General features: G+C 38.6%; 1 protein-coding gene across 2 annotated transcripts in view; it reads right to left on the reverse strand.

The window, feature by feature from the left end:
- SERPINB5 (serpin family B member 5) overlaps positions 1–25574 on the reverse strand; it is a 36519-nt gene that overhangs the window by 8236 nt on the left and 2709 nt on the right. For both annotated transcript variants that reach the window (XM_027869132.1, XM_027869131.1), the window contains exons 2-4: positions 13401–13575; positions 7277–7414; positions 3184–3301 (exon numbers count right to left, since the gene is read on the reverse strand). In XM_027869132.1, coding sequence (XP_027724933.1) covers positions 3184–3301; positions 7277–7414; positions 13401–13568 — 424 coding nt within the window. In that variant the 5' untranslated portion in view covers positions 13569–13575. The remainder of the gene's footprint in view (positions 1–3183; positions 3302–7276; positions 7415–13400; positions 13576–25574) is intronic.

Consider the following 25574-nt stretch of genomic DNA (forward strand, 5'->3'; position numbering starts at 1 on the left):
CAAAGTGAATGATCATTAGACTGAAACAGAACAAAAGTGGTTAATAGGCACAACCACTTGTCAGGTAAGTTATAGTGGAGATATCTTTCACATATAGTTCATATTAAATGTTGTGATCTCTTCCTACTCTCAAATTCTATGATTCTGAGACTTGTCATTCTGAGTTAAAACACAGATTAATAATCAAGTTACCAAACCCAGACAAACTAAATCCCAATATAAAAAAAATTTTTTTTGTGACTGCTGAGGCCAACGTCTTCAAAAGATCTTGAAGGAGGGAAGAGGTGTCACATAATTAAAGGCAAAAATTGTCCCAATTTTTTTTCTTCAAAATAAAAAAGTGGGGTGGAGAATAGAGTATACAAACACAAGCTAATGAGCTTGACCTAGCAAATTTCTAGAATGTATCATAAGAAAGAGTGATTAGTGATCATTTAGAAAAAAAGTGGTAATCATTAGGTTTTGACAAGGTTAATAGCTTAACAGATCATGGAAATTCTATAGATATCATTTATCTAGATTTTGGAAAAATATTTGTTTTGGTTTTTTTGGTGAGGCAATTGAGGTTAAGTGACTTGCCTGGAGTCACACAGTTAAGTGTCAAGTGTCTGGTCTGAAGTCAAATTTGAACTCAGGTCTTCCTGACTCCAGGCCTGTTGCTCTATCCACTGCGCCACCTAGCTGCCCCTTGGAAAAATATTTGACCAAATCTCTCATGTTATCTTTGTGGACAGGGTAGAGAGATGAGAATTAGATCTGTAAAATGAGCTGGAGAAAGAAATGGAAAACTACTCCATTATCTTTGCCAAGAAAACCCTAAATGGGGTCATGAAGAGTCAGATACGACTGAAACGACTGAACAACAATGAAGGAAAACTTCTTAGTAGCTCCAGCTATCCCTCACTGGAGGTCATGAAGCAAAGTCAAGATGAGAGCTTGTCAGTTATGGTCTAGAGGGGATTCTTGTTGCATTAGATGGCTTCTAAAAGCCCTTCCCACTCTGGCGTTGCATGATTATATGGTTCAAATCTTGAGAGTTCCAATGGGACCCCTACTTCCCCATTCCATGACAAATTACCCACTAACTGAAAAGAGAATGGTAATAATGTTCTAAGTACAGAATTCAGTTAAGAATTTTCAAGAAGTAAATGTTACCGTTGACCTGCCAGCCTGACTTAGGGAAGCCCTATTTTTTTGTTGTTGGTTGTTTTTGGATAAATGTAGGTGTATCCATTCCAAAGCGTGCTCTGTTCAGAGAAAGTGAAAGCTAACAGTTATGTCTTCAGACATAATCCCTGGTCTATCTGAATTTTAAATTACTGAAACTCTTTCAAGAAGATATCTGTTAAACTGTCCTAAGGAGCAAATCATTTAAGGGATTATGCCTAATAAAGAAAAAATTATTTGCACTGTGACAGATGCTTTAATCTGTATAAACCTACAGGTCTTTATACCAAATTTTCATTTAAAGTAGGGGTTTTAAACCTTTTTTTGTGTCATGGTCCTCTCTTACAATCTGGTATAGCCTATCACCTCTCTCACAATAATGAGTTTTTTAATTCATGATTGAAAGAAATACTAAATTTTAATTAAAAGTTAGTAAAGAATAAGTGTAAAAATGTTTCCCTTCCAAATTTATTTCCCTTGAAATCTATTCATGGACCCACTGGAGGTCCATGGACCTCAGGTTAAGAATTCCTGTTTAAATAGAAATGAAGAAAAAGCACAGTGAAGAGGGGGAAAAAAACATAAGGGAAAAATACTGTGTGACAGACAGATTGGTAAATCACAAAATCACAAAATCACACTTGTGAAGAAGAGAGTTAGATTCTCACAAAGGCAAAATAGGTCTCTGCCTATGAAATTTGATTTGAGAGCTTTCCCCTTGTCTAAAAGAACCTCTCCTTGCCTCAAATTCTATAATCCCTGAAATGCTTATCACTAGAATTACTTCCCTGGGTTAAAGATTTGTCCCCAAAAGGCTCCCATTAAAATACAAATATGCTGCCTGGGAAGAGAAGCTCATAATCATATCATTTTATATTCATTTAGAGATTTTCCAGGGAAAACAGAACACTGAGGCTCTGTTGAACACAAGATTCATAAGATTTTAAGGGAAAAGCAGAGGGATGTGCTCAGGTAAAGAAACAGGAAGAAAGATGGAGAAAGTGCATGGTATTATGAAGCACTGTGAGAGTCAGGAGAGCTGGGTAGGCCACTGGAGAGGAGCCTTCATTGGGTTTAATGATGCACCAATAGTCTATAAGTGCATCAGTACCATACAGGGAAGGAGGCAGAAGTAAGGCATATATAAGAGAAGGCTTGAGAACTAAAGGCACATTGCACTTGCTTCATGATGCTGCCTCGATACGGCCTGGAAGAAAATAATCTTTTTTTCTCCTTTTCACTGAATTTTTGGAACAGAAGGTAAAGGAACTGACATGAGATATATTATTTAATTATCTTAAATACATGAAGGTAAAGAACACTGGCTCAGAGAACCTGAATCATGCCTCTTAAGCTTACTACCTGTGTGACCTTGGACAAATGACTTATGTTCTTTGGGCCTCAGTTTGTTCATTTGTAAAATTAATCTGGGTGGTGCAGTGGATAGAGCACCAGGCCTGGAGTCAGGAAGACCTAAGTTCAAATCCATCCTCAGACACTTACTAGCTATGTGACCCTGGGCAAGTCACCAAACCCCGTCTGCCTCAGTTTCCTCATCTGTAAAATGAGCTGGAGAAGGAAATGGAAAATCACTCCACTATCTTTGTCAAGAAACCCTTAAATGGAATCATGAAGAGTCAGACGTGACTGATGTGACTGAACAACAAAGTGAGGTGGTTGGAGTAGATGACCTCCAAGGTCTTTCCCTGCTCTACATCCCTTCATCCTATGTAGACTTACACACATGTATGCTTAAACAATGAGAGCTGACCCAAAGGGGAAAAATAAAAATAGAAAAACTAATATGAAAATGAAAGGAGAAATGCTTTGATCCTGGGGAAATCACCATAGTAAGGCCATTTGGTTCTGCCTGAAAAAAGAGGCTTAAACTAAGTGACTACTCCAAGCTTCTTCCAGGTATGTAATTATAATTGATCTGAAATGTGTTGTCTTGGGATGATAGAAGAAAAAGCAGACTCTGGTCACTGTTACAGCATTAGATTAGAAGGTACTTGCCATCTGTAAGGTCCTTAATAGATTTGTTGATCTGGCCTTTAGTTTCTTCCAGTTTATCCTTAAAGTCAACAGTTTCCATTTCATTTGCATAGGGCCTTTTGGTGGCACTGACAAATTCCTGAAAAACATGAATTTTAAAACGTGGACTCATTATACAGTACTTAAAAGAGAAAATAAAGTCTTGACATACTACACACAACTGTAATCATTCTACTACATTTTACACAATTCTGTAAAAAATCTTTCTTTGTCCAATGCCTTATTGTGGCAAGAAGGTAGCTCTGAGTCCCTGGAAAATATGATAACAGCTTATGTTGTTACAGGTCCTACCAAACTAAGAAGATGCCAACTACCAACTCAGCAACAGACAATGTGTCTCTTTCCTGATGACCAACCCTGTGTTTGGAGAAGCTTAACACCAGGAAATTAGACACCAGGCACTGAACTGTTTGACCATAGCAACTCATTGAATTGCCTACTAAGAGTGAAGAGCTTGTGATCTACGTTTGTGGAGAGAGTACCCTGACCCAACCATGAAAACACAAATCTTTTGAAGTATTGAGGAATAATCACAACTATCTTTTCAAATGCTATAGCACTGTGTATTTTGAAGAGGAAAAGAAAGAGAAGGAAGAGGAGGAAGAAAAATGAAAACGGAATAGGGAGAGGAGAGGAAGAAAGTAGAATAGAAGGAAAAGGAAGAAGGAAAGATGGTAAAGGAGAAAGAAGAGGGGAAGATGGCAGAGAAGGAGAGATAAAAAGAGAAGAGAATAAGGAAAGAGAGGATATGGAGGTAAAAAGATGGAAGAGAGAGGAGAATGAGGAAGAGAAAAAAAGGGAAAGAGACAAAGAAGGAGAAGAAAGGAAGAGGAGAAAAAAGGAGCCAAAAAGAAAGAAGACTAGGAAGGAGAGAAGGAGAAGAAGGAGGAGTGGAAGAAGGAAGAGAAAAAGAGGAAGAGGAGGAAAAGGAAAAGGTCAAGAACGAAGAGGAAGAGAACTGATTATTTATATGTAGAAGTCAATGGATTTTTCTACACAGGAAACAGAATTACTAATGAAACATGCAAATAGCACACAATCAAAACTAGCAATGGAAAGTAAATAGCAAAAACCAAGTTCCATGAATTTGGTCAAAATGATCCATAAGCTTCCAAGGTAGCAGTTCAGTCCACCTATGAAATAGATCACTTTCCCTCCTAGTACTATCAAAAATCTCATGCAGTATTATACCATATAACAGCTTAATAGTAACTACGGTAGTGGGTGCCACCTAAATAGTTCATAAGAGCCAGCTTAATTGCAACTCTCAGAATGAAGTCGCCAGTAAAATGAAGTAGCCACTAAAGCCAGTAGCAACCACTCCCACCTCCACCCCAAGGGGAAAGAGCAAGGAAAAAACATTTATGTAACACATACTCTGTTCCAGTCACTGTGCCAAATGCTTTACAACTAACTAGAACATAAGGAAAGATGTACATATATATATCTACATATATATATATATATATATTTGTAGAGAGAGAGAAAGAGAGTATGTATCATCTATTATGTTTAAGCATTAATATTTTACAATAAATGAAGTCTGTTGAAACATTATTTTAGACCACAGGTTGGCAAATTAGGGCAGCTGGGTTTCACAGGAGTTAGAACCCTGGGCCTAGAGTCAGGAAGTTGCAGTCAGTTTAGTCATTTCAGTTGTGTCTGACCCTTTGTGACCCCATTTGGGGTTTTCTTGGCAAGACTCCAGAGGAGAAAGTGAAGTCAGTGACTTTGCACAGCCCTCCCTCAATTAAATCCAATTCACTTGCATGTCAAGGCATCACCTCCCCGATATCATGGTCTTCTTCAAGAACAAAGGACAAATAACAGCTTCTGTGAGTAGAAACAGGAGCTGCTCCACTGGGGAATTGGCCACTTGGGCAACACAGCTCGCTCTTCCTTCCTTCCTTCCTTCCTTCCTTCCTTCCTTCCTTCCTTCCTTCCTTCCTTCCCTCCTTCCTTCCTTCTTTCCTTCCTTCCTTTCTTTCTTTCTTTCCTTCTTTCCTTCTTTCTTTCTTTCTTTCTTTCTCTCTTTCTTTCTTTCTCTCTTTCTTTCTTTCCCTCTTTCTTTCTTTCCCTCTTTCTTTCTTTCTTTCTTTCTTTCTTTCTTTTTTTCTTTCTTTCTTTCTTTCTCTCTTTCTTTCTTTCTCTTTCTTCCTTCCTCCAGAGGATGAGAAAGTGAGGTGGCTTTGCACAAGCCTCCCTCACTTAAATCCTATTCACTTGCATGTCATGGCATCACCTCCCTAATGTCAGTCTTCTTCAAGAATAGAGGACAAACAACAACCAGCTCATTATACAGATGAAGAAACTGAGACAAATGGGGTTAAGTGACTTGCCCAGGGTCACAGAGCTAGTAAGATCTGAGGCCAGATCTGAACTCAGGCCTGGTGCTCTATCCACTTCACCACCTAGCTGTCCAACATTTGAAATTACCTGAGCCTCAAGAATGGGTATCTTTCTTATCTGCTGCCCAAAGCAGTAAAATTATGGTAAGGTATTTAACGTAGTGGTCTGGTAATTAAATTTAGGATTCTTGAGTCCCACAGTGCTTTAGGTGGAGAGAACATTCTACAAGGCATTTGCTGAAATTCAGGACATTTTTCTGCCCATTGGACTCAGAATTGATTTTCATCCAACCTAAAATGACACTACTGATGTTCATTAAAGATTAGACTAGTTAGTGATATCACTATCTCCTGACTACTGAAATCTATACTCTGAGATGGCTGATCTTCACTGGTACTAAGGAAGGTTAAAACAAAACAAAATAAAAGCTCACTGCATGTAGTCAAAATGAAGAAGAGAGATGAGGGGAATATCCAGATATCTGAAGCAAAACACCGCTGAGGAAGAAGTGGGCTTGGCTATCAACACTGATTAAATTAACCAGAATGTGTCAGGTTTTCCAGCTGTTTTCTCCCATGTAAATGTAGTCTAAGAGTGAGAGTAGAATGGAAGTATGTTGGAGATAAGATGTGAAAGAGAAACAAATGATCTTCTTGTCTTGTCTTGTCGGTTTCTTGTGTTAATTGAACCTACCCTCTTAGGATTGGCTTTTTAAAAAAAATAATACACTAATGATAATGAATAGAAAATTGGGATCATTCCAATAAAAGCTTCCTCATAACACTATCTGCTGGAATAAATCTAGGGGAAGAACTATATGCAAAAATTTTGTATAAATGTGGCTCGTAAAAATAGAGGGTAAGGTGATTTTCTCTCCTGTTATATTAGTATCATTGGCTAGATAAATGATCAGAGAGCATTAGGCCGGTCAGGAGTGGGCTGTTATGTCATCAATGGTTGGCCTATTATTTACTGAGAGTTGACACAGTGGATAGAGTACTAGGCCTGTAGTTAGGAAGACTCATCTTTTTGAGTTCAGATACTTACTAGCTGTGTAACCCTACATAAGTCACTTAACCCAGTTTGCCTCAATTTCCTCATCTGTAAAATGGGCTGGAGAAGGAAATAGCAAACCATTCTGGCATCATTGCCAAGAAAGCCTCAAATAGGGTCATAAAGAGTTGGACATAACTGAAAATAACTGAACAAAATGCTTAGTGACAGCTCAGAGAACCATGGACAGAAAATTTTTTAAATGCCGGAAGAGGATATGTGTATCTTCTTCATCTTAGGATCATAGATTTGGAAGCAAAAGAAAGACCTTTGAAGTCATCTAGATTAATTCCTCATTTTACAGAATATAAGTAACTTGCCTAAGGTCACATAGCAAGAGGCAGAACTGAGATTTGAGTTCTCTGATTCCAAATCCAGGATTCCTTATACTGAACCGCTCCATGATTCAACATAATGTGAAGGTCCCAGGGTACGTTTGCTGCTTTAGAAATTTGGGGGCGGCAGCAATTACTGCCAGATGCTCAGGCTTTACTGAGTGGCTCCTTAGTCACCCCATAAATAATTAAGGAGAGGGTCAGCTGAAGCTCAGGTGTCCCTACATGCCCCCGTGAGGCTACAACCCTGTATACAGCTCTAAAAGTGTGAAAGGAAACGTAAGCCAAGTTTTGTTTTGTTTTTTAAAGAAACTTACCGTACTTGGGTTCAGAGATTTATCTACATAGAGTCGTTTGATTAGCTTCAGGGAGTAGAAAGAACTGAGTTTGTTTACATCGGAGGTCACTGTTTGAAACGCAAAAGGTACATCTTTGACATTTTCAAAGTGAAGGACCTGTGAACAAAAAGAAGAAGCTGCTTAATGGAAACTATTGATCTTTTCTGTCACTGTTGGACAGCTCAGTTCAACCTTCATTTATTAAGTGCTGGCCAAGTTCAATGAATGTCCTGTGCTAGGCACTGGGTGGGGAATGTGCTTGGGGGAACGGGGCCAAGACACAAATCACATGACTCACTGTTCCTGACTTTACAAAGCTTGCAGTTTAATAGGGGAATATGGTACGTGCATAAATAACTACACTGCATTCTCTTGGTTCTGGGCAGCTGGGTGTTGCAGTGGGTAGAGTGCCAGGCTTGGAGTCAGAAAGACTCATCTTCCTGAGTTAAAATCGAGCCTCAGACACTCACTAGCTGTGTGACCTTAAGCAAGTCACTTAACCCTGTTTACCTCAGTTTCCTCATCTGTAAAATGAGCTAGAAAAGGAAACGGCAAACCACTTCAGTATCTTTGCCAAGAAAACCCCGAGTGAGGCCACGGAAAGTCAGATGTGACTGAAAAATGAACAACAATGACATTGTCTTCGTTAGTTGTGTTAGGAATGATGCTCCTAATGTTAACACTGGACGATTTTCAAATATGATTAAGTTTCAAGCTCCCTCAAAGATGAAACTAGGATCATGATTTGGAGAAACAATATTTCATGAAAATGGTAATATTTAATAATAATAAATGATATTTTATAGCACCTTAAGGTTTTGAAAGTACTTTACACACATCATCTCACTTAGGCTTAAAAAACTCTGTGAATTGGGCATGACAGGTATTATTATGGCCATATTATGGATGAAGAAACTGATGTTAAGAAAGGTTGTGACTTGCCTTGAGTCATACAGCTAGTAATAATCAGACCCGGGCTTTGTCCTACTTCTTCAGTCTGAGTCTATTATGGCACACTATAAAACCCCTGGGAAGCACTAGCCCCAGACAGGCTGTATGGTTTAAACAAAGCCTCACATGTGAAGGGGGCAGAGTCCAGGGTAGAAGGCAGAGCAAGAGGACGAATGTACTGCCACCCCCAGTCCTTTCAGAAATGCTCATTTCCCCTGAGGGAAAACAGACTTATTGCTAAGGTGAAACCAGCAAAATAGTAATATAGTAAGAATTTGTTTCAGTCATTTTTCAGCCCTGTCTGATTCTTCATGACTCCATTTGGAATTTTCTTAGCAAAGATACTGGAATGGTTTGCCATTTCCTTCTCCAACTCATTTTACAGGTGAGGAAACTGAGGCAAACAGGGAAGGAGACTTGTCCAGTGTCATACAGCTAGTAAATATCTGAGGTGGGATTTGAACTCAGGTTTCCTGACTCCAGGCCCAGTGCTCTATCCACTATACCACCTCATTCCAAGAAAAGTTATGTGAGTATAGTTCTCTTCTACTCCATTGCTAACGTTCCTTAAATAAACTGTACATGACCAAAAGAACTTGTTCTAACTGATCTATCACAGACATATTTGAAGTAGGAAATGTGGAGTAGAGGAAAGCACAATGGGTTTGTGACCAGAAAACTTGGGTTCAAATCCTGGTTCTGCAACTTACTACTCTGGATGAGGCACTTAAAACTCTTTGAGCCTAGAGTTTTCTTATCTGTAAAAGGAGGGGGTTGGACAAAATGATCTTTAAGGCCCCATCCAGGTCTAAATCTATAACGCTATCATTTTTTTTTAATCTCTTAGGGACCTCCCTTCTCTTCCAGTTTGTTCTTGAGGGAAATGAACTTTGGGAAGCTTGGCATGGAAATTGCACCCTGCCAGGCACTGTGATAAGTGCTTTATCATCATCATCATCATCATCATTTGATCCTCACAACAACCTTGGGAGGTAAGGGCTATTATCATCCCCATTTTACAGATGAGAAAACTGAAGCAAACAGAGGTCAATGACTTGCCCAAAGTCACATAGCTAGTGAATGTGTGAGGCTGGATTTGAACTCAGGTCTTTCTGACTCCAGGTCTTGATCTCTATCCACTGTACCACCTTGCTTTCATAGTTTGCCACATTGTGATCTAAAGTAAGGTTTACATGTGCTTCATTAGATTGCATACAATGATCCATACAATAGATTTTTGTTGTTGTTGAAGGTGAGAGTCTATTTTTAGGATATGGATGAAGTTTCCCTAGGTTCTAGTTTGGTTGTAAAGCATTTAGCACAGTTCCTGGAACACAGTAGGTGCTCTATAAATGCACATGTACGAGGTAGTGGGATTTTTCAGAAAGCAAGCTTAAGGTATCTTTTGGTAGGAGCCTCTACTTCCTTATTTGTGGTAATAGGTAGCAGGTTGTCTTGCATTTTATTCCAAAAACAGAGCCCCAACTGGGTGTTATTATCAACCCATAATGAAAACAACAGAAAAGCAATTGGCAGAGAGAGTAATAATCCTCGAGGAGGAGAAATGCATGGTAAGCCCAAGAATGCTGCTCTGACCTGCTCCAAAATTGACCTATGGGAAAAAATGAACTTCATAAATCATGCGTCCTACCACCTCAAGGTCAACCCACCAAGGTCCTCCATAATCCACTCAGCCTTGTCAGCTTTGTCTGCTACTGGTCTTCTGTAGGCAATGTCTACTTCCTGCAGCCTCTCTTCACTCCCTTTTGGTTACACCCTATTCAATTCCACCTTCGTCTTCTTTCCCTACTTGGCCCACATTCATTTCTCACTTCTCACCAACACCGTTCATGGAATCATACATTTAGAGCTGGAAAGAATATCAGAGGCTGTCTAATACAAACAGATTTTTTACATATGGGAAAACTGAGTCTCAGAAACATTAAGTCTCTTGCCCAAGGTCACACAAGCAGTAAATAACAGAGCTGAGATTTGACCTGAGGTTTCTCTGACTTCATACCCAGAGTTTCTTTCACCGTACTATATTGCACAAATTTTGTCCATCCTTCAGGACCTGACTCAAGTCCCATTTTTTCCATAAAGCCTTCTCCAATCTTTCCAGCCCTGGTGACTTCTCTCCCCTGAACTCTTACTGCACTTAATTTTAATGCTCCAGATTAGCAACTAAGAATTATTTGATTGTTTTATGTATTTTTGTTTTCTCAAACAGAATATAAGAACAAGTCTTATAATAACCTTTCTGTATCTCATCCATCACACAAATATAACAGAATCATAGAAGGTTTAAGCTAGAAGGGATGTAAGAGAGCAAGTCCAACCTTCTCATTGGAGTAGGCTGAGGCTCTAAGAATCTAATGGCTTGTATTGTTCAGTTGTTTTAGTCATATCTGACTTTTCCTGACCCATTTGGGGTTTTCTTGGCAAAGATACTGGACTGGTTTGCCATTTCTTTTCCAGCTTGTTTTATAAATGAGGAAACTGAGGCAAATAAGGTTAAGTGACTTGTCCAGGGTCACACAGATAGTATCTGAGGCCAAATGTGAATTCAGGTCTTCCTGACTCCAGGCCCAGTGCTCTATCCACTGTGCCATCTAGCTGCCCGACATGGCTTACTCAAAATCAAATTTAGTGACAGAATTGTAATATTATGGTAGAATAAAAAAGAATTCTGGATTTGGACCTGAGTTTGAATCTTAGCTCTGCCATTTGAGTATATTATTTTACCATTCTGGGCTTTGTTTTTCTCATCTGTAGGATGAGAGAATTGGATGAAAGGATCCATAAAGTCCCTTTGAGCTCCTAATTCCTAAAATCCTATGAATCTGGTTCTCTGACTCCTAGCATCATTACACCACAAAGCCTTGATGCCACATATAACCACTCAATAAATACTGATTTTTTTTTTTAAGGCAACTGGGGTTAAGTGACTTGCTCAGGGTCACACAGCTGGTAAGTGTCAAGTGTTTGGTATGAGGCCAGATTTGAACTCAGGTCCTCCTGACTTCAGGACCAGTGCTGTATCCACTGTGCCACCTAGCTGCCCCAATAAATATTGATTGATTGGCTGGTAAGTTGACATGATCGAAGCATTTCACTCACCCTTTCAGTCCTTACTTTAACTCTTTGGGTACCACAGAGGGTTCCCCTAAGCCTCAGAGAGGGTATCCCAGAAAATTGTTTCAGTTTCTTCATGAGTTGCTACAACCTGGCAATGCCTCCAGAATCTGATAAGTATTAAATCGTACATTTTTACTCCTGATTTGAATCACCAAATATTCTCTCTCTGGTACAAACTAATCTAAATACAAAGTGCTTGTAACCTCACAACAAATAAAGTGGAGATTGTTTTCTCATGCAAATGAGAAATGCCACATCATGCTCTAGAGACCTACGCCATCTGACAATGAGAAGTCATGTTGTCACAATGTTCCCAACTCTCACTGACACACGGCAGGGCCTCTGGCTGGGAGATCAGAAAACGAAACAGCCAAGCTGATTGCTGAGAAGATCACTGGGGAGGCAGCTGGGTGGAAAGGGTGTGCAAGGCCACATCTCCTTTTTGTACTTTGTCTCTTAAGGTTGCCATATTCTCTTATGTTATTAAAGCTCTATGTAAAGATTTATTATCATTACTGATAATAATAATAATTTTAGTACTTTAAGCATTGAAGCATTATTATCAACTCATTATCAATTTTGAACTTTAAGGAAATAAAGATTCTTTGCCAGGGATAACACTCAGGGAAAGCTCTTAATTCAGAAAGGCTAAGATCACCTACTACATCCCAGGCCATCATCAGTCATCTTGATTTTTGTCTTGCCACTAGACTGCAATGGCTCTGGAGGAGAAAGTGAGGCTGACAACTGAAACTCTGCCTCACTTAAATTCCAATTCACACACAAGTCAAGACATCACCCTCATGATGGCATTGGTTCTCTTTGAGAACAAAGGACAAACAATAAACAACTCTCCTATGCATCTGTATGCATCTGTACTTTCCAGAAAAATGGATTGGAATAAGGGGTGGAGGTGGAGGGTTGATAGGGAAGAGACAAATGAGACAAGGGCTACTCTCTTGGACTTATATCTCTAGAACTCATGTAAACCATGACCCAGACAACCCCAGGAACGGTTAAGGGCTCATCCAGAGACACTGGGCTAAAAGTTCTTAAGATTTCCTTGGAGGGGAAAAAAGTGCTACTGAACTACAAAATAATCATTAGTATAGTAATGCTAGATTATAGGGAATTTCATCTGATAACTAAAAGTAAATGGGGGTGTGAATACTTGGAAATACACTCTATGGAAATAAGCATTGGGTGGAGAAAGACTTGGGCAAAATAAAGATTTGCAAACTTTCCTGCACCTTACCACCAAGGGAACAAACTCATTCACCCTAGCACCAAAAAGCTTTAAGTCTCGTATTTTATTGAGTGTTGACCAAAGCTGCAATGACTGAATAATATTTTACATTTGCACAGTACTTGGTGAGGAAGGTCTCTAGCATGCTGGGTGCATCCCCTGTGGCCAAGGTATGAAAAAATATGTCTAAGAGTTGGCCTACATGGATTGGGGGTGGTAATATGGGTTACTGGAGGGAACATCCAAATTGATGAGATCACAGATCCATATGGGCATAGTGCTTCTCAAAATGTTTTCAAATGCATTATGTTATTTGACCCTCACCAGATGCCCTATGTAATTGTAGGGAACAGGAACTATCTTCTCCATTTTACAGATTAGGATACTGCGATGAAGAGAGGTTAAGTAACTCAATGTAATTATTGGCAAAGTTTGGACTAGAACCCAGTATTAGAGAGTTTGGGGACCTTTCTACTAAATCACAATGCCTGATATAAAACACTTTTTTGGGGGCTCCTGTGGTCTGAATCAGATAGAGACCACCGGGACCTATTTTAAAATAGCAGAGCAAATTCCACAAAACCATGCTGTTCAACTGCAGAAACTTCCAGTTCAACATGGGAATGTAGGTGTGAAGAAAATTGACCGTGCCTTAATTCTTGCAGTAATACTATGCTAAAATTCCTCCCACTTTCCCCCTAGATATTATCCAAGTAAAAGCAAATGCTACTAGCTCTTAAAAATGGAAACAAAGAATCCAAAGCGTACCTTTCCGATTTCGCTTGCTGTATCACCTTTGCTGCCTACTTGAGCCAGGGACAGGGAGGTAGAAAGACATATTGGAGAGAAAAGGACATTGCTTGCCGCTTCCTTGTCACACAACTGTTTGAAAAGGTCAACCGCAAAAGCTGAATTTGCCAATCGTAGAGCATCCATTGTGAGCCTAGGATAGAAAAGTAAAGGAAAATGTTACATTCATACAATCACAAGGCATCTCACAGTAGGAAAATCCTTCTGAATCAATTTAATCCAATAAGAATCTAATCTATAGCATAGAAGATAATCTAAGACCTCCACAGTTGGAGGATAGAGAGACTAAGGGAAGGAGACAGACAACTAAATGATTATTTTCAAAGGAGAGTCTTTCTTTAAAATTTTGGTGTTTAAAATATTTCTGAATTGTACCACTTCAACACTATAATGATTCTGCCTTCAATGAGTAATTGTTACCAAGTGTGGTGGCACACATCCACGAGCTCAGTTAAGGAGACTGAAGCTGGCAGATTGCTTGAGCTCTGGAGTTCTGAGCTGCAATGAGCTAGGCCAATCAGCTGTCCACACTAAATTTGGCTTCAGTATGGTGAGCACCCAGGAGGGGGTGGAGATTGACTAAGGAGGGGCAAAGTGGCCCAGGTCAGCCAGTCAAAGCTTAGGTACCACAGAAGTTCCCTTTCTCATAATAATGTTTTAAAATGTATAAAATAAAATAAACAGAACTACAAAGGAAAACAATTGTATTCTACATCCAGAGAAAGAACTGATAAATAGATGTATAAAATGATTTTATATATTTATAAATTGTATTGACATATTTGTAACTCTATTTACATATACGCACACGTATCTGTGTCTAATGAAAGCCATCTCCTGGGGGGTGAGGATGGGAAAAAAAGAAAAAAATTTACATGATAACTTTATTAAATATTTAAAAGGAATAGCAAGCTGTGTATAATAGATTTGCAGTTTCATGTACAATCATCTTTTTAAAATTATACTATGTTATGGAAATGCTTATTTTATTCCATAAATTAAAAATAAAATTTAAAAACCAAAATAAATATAGTTATCAAAATATTTTTAAAAACAAATTACAGACCCTCGAAATCTATACATGAAAATGCCTCCAGGATCTACAGACCCCAAGTTAAGAACTTCTGTCCTAGACTGTTCCTGAACCTAAATTTTGACCAATTCACTCACAATTACCATTCATTAAGAGAACAGTCATGCCAATCATGACAGTATATTTGTGTATTCCTTCAATAAATGAGAGAATAATATAGTAATAACATATTTATAAAGAAATTTACAATTTCCAAAGTGCTTCTCTCACAACAAACCTGTGAGGAAGGCAGTGTAATATTATCTCCATTTTACAGATGAGGAAATTGAGGTCCAGAGAAGTTAAGTAACTGGCCTGTGGTCACAAAGTTACTGAGTGTCTGAGGCCAGATGTGAACTTAGATCTTCCTGATTGTAAGCCTGGTGCTCTGCACCACCCAACTGCCCACGAAAGGACATTCTAGCCTGAAACAACAGCATTAGCAAAAGCACAGAAATAGGAAAATTAGAAGTGCATTCAGAGACAGCAATAATAGTATAGTTGAAGTTTAGATGGCACAAAGAGGAGGAGAAATGATGCTGAAGAGGAAGGATTGGGCCAAATCATGACAATCCTGGGCAGGTTTTATCTCTTTTAGGACTTTATTCTACAGGCAATGGGGAGCCACTGAAGGCTTATGATTTCAAGAAGGATTTAACAGAATTGGATGAAAAAGATTAGAATTAAGTTAAAAAGAATAATCTGACTAAAATGTGTAGGATGGGATGTCCTGGGGGAGACAGGTTAGGAGGTTATTACAGTGATCCAGATGAGGTGACAGGAGCCTAAACCTACGTACATGGCAGGAGGGAGAATGAAAACGCCCATGGTGGAGCACAGGTTCTGATCAGACATTCACTAGCTTTGTGATCCCGGGCAGCTTCCGTACTCTCTCTCAGAGCTTCAGTTTCTTTGTCTACAAGATGGGGATAATAACACTGGAACCACCTCGGCACAGAGCGGTTGTGAGGACAGTGCTTTGCAAACCTCTGAGTGCTACAAAAATGTGAGTCTGGGAGTTGTAATGGGCAGGACTTGGCCACTGATAGGCTAGAGGAGGGGCAAGGGGGAGGGTGGAGCCAATGACATTAGGGAGCCCAGGTGACCAGCACAAACAGGGAAGGCAGAAGGAGGGGCAGGTGAAAGTACAGAACCGAAATACAGGCGTGGGAGCCATCTGTCTGCAGAGGGGCAGCAGAGGAAGCCACAGGAGCAAATAAAATTACCAAATGAGAGACTGGAGAGAGAGAAGAGAATAGGGCAGAGATCTGAAACCTGGGGAGCAAAGACATTTTGAGGGTGGGAAGAGGAAGAGGAGACATTGGAGGGGACAGTGAAGGAGGAACTCAAATGAGAGAAGAAAACCTCGAGAATTCAGTATCACTCAAGCCAAGGGAAGAGCTTCAAGGACCAGACGGGTCAACAGAGTGTCAAAGGTAGCAAAGATGGAAGAATGAGAAGTAGATCATCCCTTGTGAAGGTTCTCAGCAAACGAATATTTGATTTGATTCAACAAACACTTATTAAAACCCTATCTGTGGGGCATGGCAGTTGGTGATGCTAAGACTAGAATTCAAGAGTGACTTTAGTCAATCAATAAACATGTACATGTGTATGTTATATAAATGTAATTATATTGTATATGCTATTTGTATATTGTATATTTATAAGCACTAGGGCTGGATATATAAATTTAAAAGTCATCTACAAAGAGAGAGGATAAAAGAAGGTATAAGAGGTGATAAGATAATCAAGTAAGAAAATGCAGAGAGAAGTAGATGAAGAATAGACAGAGCAAGGCCCACACTGAAAGGGTGGGAGGAATTCCATGAATCAGCATAAGAAACCAAGAATGTTTATTGGATACTTACTACTGTTTGGCACTGGAAAATGCAAGGAAGCATAAGATACAATCCTTGACTCCCCACAGTTTACAAACTAGATGAAGAAATCACACAGATACAAATAACCCCAATCCAAGAAGTATACGATTGCCATCATGTACAAATAACAAATGGGATTTGCTGTTGTTAAGTCATTTATCAGTCATGTCCAACTCTTCGTGACCCCATTTGGGGTTTTCTTGGCAAAGATACTGGAGTGGTTTGCCATTTTCTTCTCTAGCTCATTTTACAGATGAGGAAACTGAGGCAAACAGGGTTAGTGACTTGCCCAGGGTCACACAACTAGTAAGCGTCTGAGGCTTGATTTGAACTCATGAAGATGAGTCTTCCTGACTCCAGGCCCAGCACTCTATCTGCTGTACCACCTAGCTGCTCAAGATTAGGTATGGTCAATCAAATTAACAGAGTCCAATAGTGATAAGTTATAAATGCAACTTCAGGCACTATGCTGTCATATATGTAGGTTTTGATACTCATTTCTATCAACTACATCACGGGAAAGATGGTTGAGAGCTTTCTCTTGTTTGTTTTTTTGATTGGGCAATGGGGTTTAAGTGACTTGCCCAGGGTCACACAGCTAGTAAGTGTTATGTGTCTGAGGCCGCATTTGAACTCAGGTCCTCCTGAATCCAGAGCCAGTGCTCTATCCACTGCGCCACCTAGCTGCCCCCTTGAGAGCTTTCTTTTAACCCATCTTTAATGACAGTCCAAATCCCAAGGCTAAAGTCACATGTATGAGTATGACCTAAATTTGCAATTTGAACAAAAATGTCAAAAGTTGACAACTGAGAAAGAATGTCACAAGTGAACCCCCTAGAACTGAGCTCTTACTAGTAACTGTGCGTTTTCACAGAACCTAGCACATGCTGATAGGCATAACACAAAGCTCACACAAAGCGTAGAGATCTTGAATATGAGACAGTCTTGTAGATAGGTTTCCCCAAAATTTCTCAGCCTGAAAAAGCTGTTCAGAGGAAAGAGATGTTTCCATTGACAATATTCAAGCTTTCCAACGTAAGCATCCTCTCCTAGACATGCTGTCGTCTTCTTCCTCCTACTCTCCACATCATTAGATTAAGGAAACAGAAATGCAGCCAAATATACTCAGGGCTGGCTCCCATTCAGAACTCTCATTGGAAGCATAGGGAATCTAAAAGAGAGGCAGAGAGCCTCGGATTTCTTTAAGGCCCGATTTCTTTTGCCCTCTAGGCAGGTGAACTATTTGCTAGCAAATCACGTGGTCCCCACTCAATGGGATTATACCATCCATTAGATAAGTAAAATTCTAAAAGAAAGAAGATATTCATTGAAAAAGATCAATGGATACATCTTGAGTTGTTCAACTCTTCAAATTAAGTTCTATCTTTAATCTGTATTGTTTTTCCCTTTATGAAAGAGAAAATTCAAGTATGATTCATCTCAACAAAGATTTATTAAGTTCCTACTATGTGTCCAACATTGGTTTTTGTGAATTTCCAAGCTAGGTTCAAAGCAGATCAGTAAACTTTTTCTCTAAATTAAAATAGTTTAATCTGATAGAAAAAAAAAACCTGCCCCATCTCATCATTTTTTTTTTTAAAGTAGGTGTTTGCTTTAAAGACCAGGAAGGTTCACAAAAGGCTGTGCTCTGTATGACTCATAATTTCATTTAGCTTAGTTGACATTAGCAAATTGATAAAAAAAAAAGAGGTTGAGAGTATGCCAAACAGCAAATTATTATTAAAGTTAAAGCACATGGCATTCATTTCTGTTAACAAATAGTGAACTACAGAAGTGGGAAATGCCATATACTATCACTGAAAATTACTATTATACAGTTTTGTTTAACTCTTTTGGGGAGATTTCTTTGGATGCTTGTCATATGGAAGTGATGACTGTGTAAAAACAAAATGCATCAATATTGCCTTTTAAAAGAAAGCACACCAAACATAAAATATGAGGCAGGAATCTCAAACCAGTAGTTCTAGATAAAGCAGCAAATCTTAAAATTTTACCTGGTAGATTTTCAAGTAGTTGCCAGCCAATCCCACCCCACCCCATCCCACACCAAGGATTCACAGAGGGAAGGTAAGCACAGCTGACCTCAGCTGACTTAACTGTCAGCAATTCCCCCTTCTACCTCACCCTAAAATGGCGCTATTATCAACCAATCATCCATCTCCAGTCTTCAAGAAAGTGAGAAGTAGCTCCAAAAAAACTTTTTTAAAAGATTGAGGGTCCTTATTATAGGATTCTCTCATGTAGCCAAATAGATCCCATCATCTCATCAATCCAGAAGTTGGCACTAATGATCCATGTCACAATCCATCCATACCTGCCCATTCTGTGATACCCTTGTCCATATCATACTAACAGATTACCACAAGGGGTGCCCTTTGTTATGCTAGAGGCCTTCTTTGTGGGCATAGAGGATAAAAATCCTTAATCAGACAGCAAAGCAAGCTTGTTACACTGACAAACTTGAAGGTTTTTAAACCACACCCACACCCACACCCACACACACATTCACTAATGAAACCATTATTTTCATTTTTAACTATTTTCTTTTGCATTATACAAGCCCTTCCAAGCCTTGAAATAACAGCTTCCCTAATATGAAGTGGCACATAACCAAGTTGGTTTTAAAAATCAATGCTTAGCAATGCAACTGACTAATAAATAACTCCCACATGTCTTTTTTATGCTGTTCCCCTAAAGTAGATGTAATTGCATCATCAATAGTAAGCTCTCATTTTAAAAAAAAAAAAATTTTTTTTTTCTTTCCATGAAAAGGAATGCTCTGAATTTTTGGAATAATTGATGAGGGCATTTGAATGCAAAACTTCTTGCGTAACTGGGGCAAAATTGTTCTATGAGAGCATTTGGATACAATGACCTAAACCTGCAAAGAAGAAAAATTAACTTTATTCCCTCTTATGTAGCCCAGGCATTATTCATTCTCAAAAACATTTTGCAATGCATTTAACTGAATGACACTATATGAATAAAGGATTCTAGTGGCTTTTAAGGCAATTCATGACATAATTCAATTAATACTGTGTTTCAATTATAGGCTCAAAGCTAGCTGCTTGTTAGAAAAATAAGTCAGTGAATACCTCACTAAAGATGATGTATCAGAGAGAGAGCTTTGCCTCTAACAACCAGTCTTCCCATTGAAGATATTTCTTCCTGTTAGATAGGAATGACCGTGCATGAGTCACCCATGAGATCAGGCCTCCTCAGTATGGTGACCTGTGCCTTTCCCATAAAAATTCTTCTTTGTGTTTTAGGAAGGTCATTTCAACCATTAACATTTGATGTACAAACTAAACAGTCTTCCTGAACACTCCCTTCTGACAGTGGACACCATTCATCCAGCTTCTATTTAGCTCAGGCTACATGCAAAGCACTGGGCTTGGTGCTGAGGAGGCAAAGACAAACATAAAACATCCTTTGCCCTCAGAAGCTTACAGTCTATTATTAAAGAATATGATCAAAACCATCAACACAGTAGAGACAAAGCAAACAAATACCATGCCTAGAAGCAACATGGCTGAGTGGATAGCAGAGTATGGCCGGTAATCAAAAAGATGTGAGTTTGATTCTGGCCTCAGACATTTACTGGCCTGGGAAAGCCATTTAACCTTCTCTTGGTCTCAGTTTCCTCATCTGTTAAATGGGGGTAATGATAGGACCTACCTCATAGGGTTATTGTTAGACTCAAATGAGATAATACATATAAGGTATTTTTCAAACCTTAAAGTACTGTATAAATGTTAGTTATACATATTTAAATAAACCCTACTAGGCTCTGTGGGTCTATGTACTTTTAAAAAATAATATTTTGGTTTTTTGCCAATTACATATACAAATAATTTTTGGTTCCATATACTTTTCAATTCTATGATCCTATGACCAAATTAGCCATTATTTGGATTATGATGACCAATCACACATGGTATTTAGAATCATCTGCCCAGTGATCATCTGACCCTAAGTGACTAATAGTGAGTTCAATGTTATATCCACATGGGACCTAAGTTAACACAAGGTCTGACAGTGGTCACAGTCAGGTATCAACCCAATGATACGATGACATAACAAAGTCATTTAATGAAATGTCAGTACCATGAACAGCATGTCAGTTTCCTACAAAAACAATTAACATTTTAAACAGAAATATAGCACTGATGGTCAATAGAGAAGTGAGAATTTTCAGTGTTTTTATGACTTCCATCCAAAGTGTTTCATGTAGCCAACGCCAGGGCTTCCAGTTAGTTACTCCCTGACTTTAAACAGCTTTTTCTTTACTTAGTTTCTTTTGTAATCCCACATTTTTTAAAATTTATGCTTTTAAAATATTATTCTGAGAAGGTGTCCATGACCTTCACCAGACTGCTAAAGGAATTCATAAGCCACAAAAGCTCCAGATAACATTCAAGAGCTTCTTCTGCTTCTAAAATTACAAGTCTGTACTTCTCTAGGACTCAAAGAATATGCTCTACATATCTATTAATCACACTGATTTTCAGAAACTACATTCTTTTCACACTTTCTGGACATCTCCAGCCTTGATCTCTCCTTCCCCTTGCAGTTCTCTTTCTTATGTTGTCTTCCTGCATTAGAATGTAAGGTCCTTGAGGGCAGGGGCTGTCCTGCTTATTTTTACTTGCATCCCCAGCACTTAGCTCAGTTCCTAAAACATAGAAAGCACTTAAGAAATGCTTTATCTAAAAAAAAAAAATGCTTTATCTTGGGGCAGCTAAGTGGCGAAGTGGGTAGAGCACCAGCCCTGGAGTCAGGAGGACCTGAATCCAAATCTGGCTTCAGACACATAACACTCACTAGCTGTGTGACTCTGGGCAAGTCACTTAACCCCAATTGCCTCACAAAAAAACCCAATGCTTTATCTGTTTATCTTCCATAGTAAGATTGAGTAATATAAACCCAGTTTTAAGAAAAAGTGCCAATCTTAGAAGCCATTTCATGGGATCACAAAATTTTAGAGCTACAAAGAACCTTAGATAATAATTTTTTATAACTCCCTTACTTTACAGGCCAGAAAATTGAGGCCTAGAGATGTACAGATTCATAATTTTAGAAACACAAGGCACCCTTGATATCATCTGGAGGTCCTAATCTTTTTTGGCCCATGAACTCCTTTCACAGTCTGGTGAAGGTTATGGACCCCTTCTCACAATAATATTTTAAAAAATGTTTAAATTTATTTTATTTTTAGTTTATGGAATAAAACAAGTATTTCCATTCTATAGCATAATTAAAAAAAAAGATGATTGCACATGAAACTTCAAATCTATTACATACAATTTGCTATTCCTTTTAAATATATAATAAAATTATCATGTAAATTTCTTTTTTTTCCTTTTTTCTTCCCCCCCACTCCAGAGATGGCTACCATTAGACACAACTATGTATATTCATATATATGTATATATACGTGTGTGTGTATGTATGTATGTATGTATGTATGTATGTCTTAAAAACATAAAATAAAAACTGTAGGATTACCAAGGAAACCAAGTATATTGAGACATAGTTATGAAAATATTTAAAAAGCAAGTTCACGGTTTCCAGGTTACAAAACCCTGAATCACACAATTAGTCAAAGGCTGAGTAAAGACTAGAATCTCAACCCCCTGTTTTCCCAAACAACGCTCTTTCCAGTACGCCACTCTGCCGCCTCAGCTCCTTTCTTGATAACAATGACATATCTAAGAGGTTCAATTTTCAGAAGTTCTAAAGATTCGATGTCTTCATGTATCCAAAATTATTTCTTCAGGAATAGAGACTTTTGGCCTTACTATTTTTAAAACAACACTGATTTTTCTTACTCAAAGGCTATTTATCATAGAACTTGTAGCGTTGGAAGGGACATTAGAGATTACCTATTCTGACTTTGTTTTGGTAGGTGAGAATTCCCCAGATCTCAGTAGCAGTTAGAACCTGCATATGCTGTCTGTCAATCTAATGCGGGTTCCCATACGCCACGATGCCTTTTTCAGTCATTCATGTGGTAGATCCACTGGCGATGTATTTGTTGAACCATTTCATCATTGCCTCCAAAGTCTTTATTCGTTGAATCTTTCAAGGATCTTTTGTCACATTGCATTATCATTTTACATTGAAGCCCTGCCTGGGAACAGAGGGACAAAGGCCGATAGCAGAGATCCTCTTCCAGGGATCAAAAGGGCTGGTACAGCTTGCTTGTATATGCATAGGGCTTCATTTGCTTCTCCCTGGCTAAGTTTAAAAAAGCATTTTCCTTGACATTTACCAAAACTCTCTGAGCAAGTCCGAGCCTCAAGCAGCCCCAAAACATCTTTTTTTACCAGCTGTGTGGAACCTCGTAACTTCATGTTCTGACACTGGTGACTAGTTCCTCATCGTAAAAAGTGAGCTATAATTTTCAATCCACAAATATCTAAAACCATAAGACTGAAAACCTCACCACCGTCTAGGCAAATAGGATATTTCATTCAGTCTTAGACTCCAATTCATTCAGCATAGCCTTCTTGTAAACGTTATGTATTTGCTACCCATATTGAGAACACAGCATCTTATCTGTACTTCTTTTGGCTTATTGAAAAGATAGATTCACTGTGTATTCAAGCAAAGATAAGCAGAGGGGATAGAGAAAGGAAAGTGAATGATTAAAGTACAAAAAAGTTAGGGCCTTCAGCAGTAACTGATTTGCTTATTGCTTTTTCTGTTTCTCTTTGCTTATAAAAATTGTCATTCGTAGGTATTAACTATAATATTATATCTCCCACATCTGTCCCCTCTCCCCACCATTCTTATGGCTACCTCCCTAGTTCATATTCTCATTACTTGGGGTTGGGGGGGTCAGAAGAAGTGATACAAGGAGACTCTCAAAGTCTCTCTGAAGAACTTTGGTATCAATTATGAGACATGGAAGACACTGGCATAGGACTGTCCAGCATGGCATGCCTTCATCAAAGAAGGCACTGTGCTCTATGAGCAAGGCAGAAAAAAAATAGCTAAAAAAAAATAACCTGCTCAAATGTAGAGACATCTCCATCGCAAATGTTCATACAGACTGTTTGTGCAGAATTTATGGTAGAGTCTCCCACACTTGTATTAGTCTGGTCAGCCAGAGTTGAGTGCACTATATATTGACCACAACATAGTGATGTCATTTTGGTCCTCTTTGAGCATAAAGGACAAACAACAACAACTTAGGGGGTGGAGAGTGGAGGGCTATTGCCATAGCCTGCCTTTCCACCCCCAGTCAGTCTCTCTTCCAAGCAGTCCTCCACTTGGCTGCCAGATTAATCTACCTAATGTACAGCCCTAATCTCATCATACTCTCTTCAATGCTTAGTGACTGAAAGCCTGACCTTCAATATCCTCCAAAATCTGGCTCCAATCCACCTTTCTATTCTTATCTCACACTGCTTCCACACACATTCTCTATATTCCTGCCAAACTGAACAACTCACTGTCCCCTGAACACAGCCTGTGCTCTTCTGGCTATATGCATTTGTTTGCACTGTTTCCTAGGCCTGGAAAACCCTATTTGCCAGTCCAGTCTACTGAAATTCTACTCACAACTGAGTTCAAATACCAGCTCCTAAATGCCTTCATGATCCCACCTTCAAATGCCTTCTCTTGGCAGGTAGGTGGCACAGTGGATAGAGTACTGGCCCTGAAGTCAGGAGGACCTGAGTTCAAAATCTGGCCTCAGACCAAGCACTACTAGCTGTGTGACCCTGGGCAAGTCACTTAACCCCAATTGCCTAAAAAAAAAAAAAATGCCTTCTCTGATCTTACCTAGTATCTTGTACTAGTGTTATTCATTTTATATACTTATGATATTCCCTTTTTCATTATATTTCTATGTTTACATCTCAGCTACAAACACTGTAAGTTCTTTAAGGATTAAAGCCATGTCTTAGTTTTCTTATCTCTGCTCAACCTAGCATAGCTTCTTTTTTTGTTTGTTTTATTTATTTATTTTTTTTTAGTGAGGCAGAGTCACACAGCTAGGAAGTATTATGTGTCTGAGACCAGATTTGAACTCAGGTCCTCCTGTCTTCAGGGTTGGTACTCTATTTGCTGTGCCACCTAACTGGCCCCCTAGCATAGCTTCTTAATAAGAGTAGGCGCTTCATAAATGTTGAATGAATGAATTAACAAATGACATTTGCCACGAATATGTAATACATTTGCCAGTAATACATTTGTATTTTAAAATGACAGTGAGGGTTATTGCTGTTAATTATCTTTGAACTAACTTGCATCTGCTCTAATTAGCTTTCTAGTGACTTGGTCTTACTTTTCCAAATCAGTTTGCTCACTCTTACAGTTACGCTTCATGACAGATCTGCCAACCTTTCTTAATGTTGAGAAAACTGAAGCCACCAATACTATTCATAGAAAGGAGATTAGGGATGATCAGGAACACAGACTTTCAAAAGTTTGGATAAAAGCATTTGCAACCATAAACCCAGAAAAACAATGTTCAATTTGAGCTATTGTATGAGACAGAACTAGAGAACTTGTTCTCCTAATTAATCAATCAAGGAGTATTTATTAAGTGACAACTATGTGCTAGGTACAGGAAGACAGAAATGAAATGGTCCTTATCCTCAAGAAATTTATATGCCTTCTGGAGGGACAATTTGTACATATTCAAGTATATACAAAACATATAGAAGGTGATTTGGGGGAGACCCTGTTAACTGGAGGAGGGAATCTATAAAAAATGGATGTGGGCCTTCCACAAACATAGAGACACACAAAAATAAAATCAAATAATTTTGCTTGCATAAATAACCAGTTTTTTAAATGTATCTCTTAAATGCTTTTATGAATTTTAATTTGGATTTAACATTATATTGGAAAATACTTTTTAAAATGTATTCTACTTTATTCTAATGCACGATATCTTGGGAATTCGTGCTATAAAGAATTTAAAACAGTCTGATTTGTTTGCTATGTACTTAGCACATAGCATATAATTCAAGAACTATTTTTTGTGTACCTATTATGTGCAAGGCATTATTCTAAACACTGATGATGAAAAGAGAAAGAAAAAAAATAGTTCCTACCCCAAAGAGAGGCAAAAAGAGTACTGAATTTGGAATCAAAGGTATTGGGTTCAAATCTAAATTCTGCTACATAATTTCTGTATGA

The sequence above is a fragment of the Vombatus ursinus genome, unplaced genomic scaffold, assembly GCF_900497805.2.
Source record: "Vombatus ursinus unplaced genomic scaffold, bare-nosed wombat genome assembly UNPS02014791.1, whole genome shotgun sequence".
In the NCBI taxonomy this organism is placed as follows: Eukaryota; Metazoa; Chordata; class Mammalia; order Diprotodontia; family Vombatidae; genus Vombatus; species Vombatus ursinus.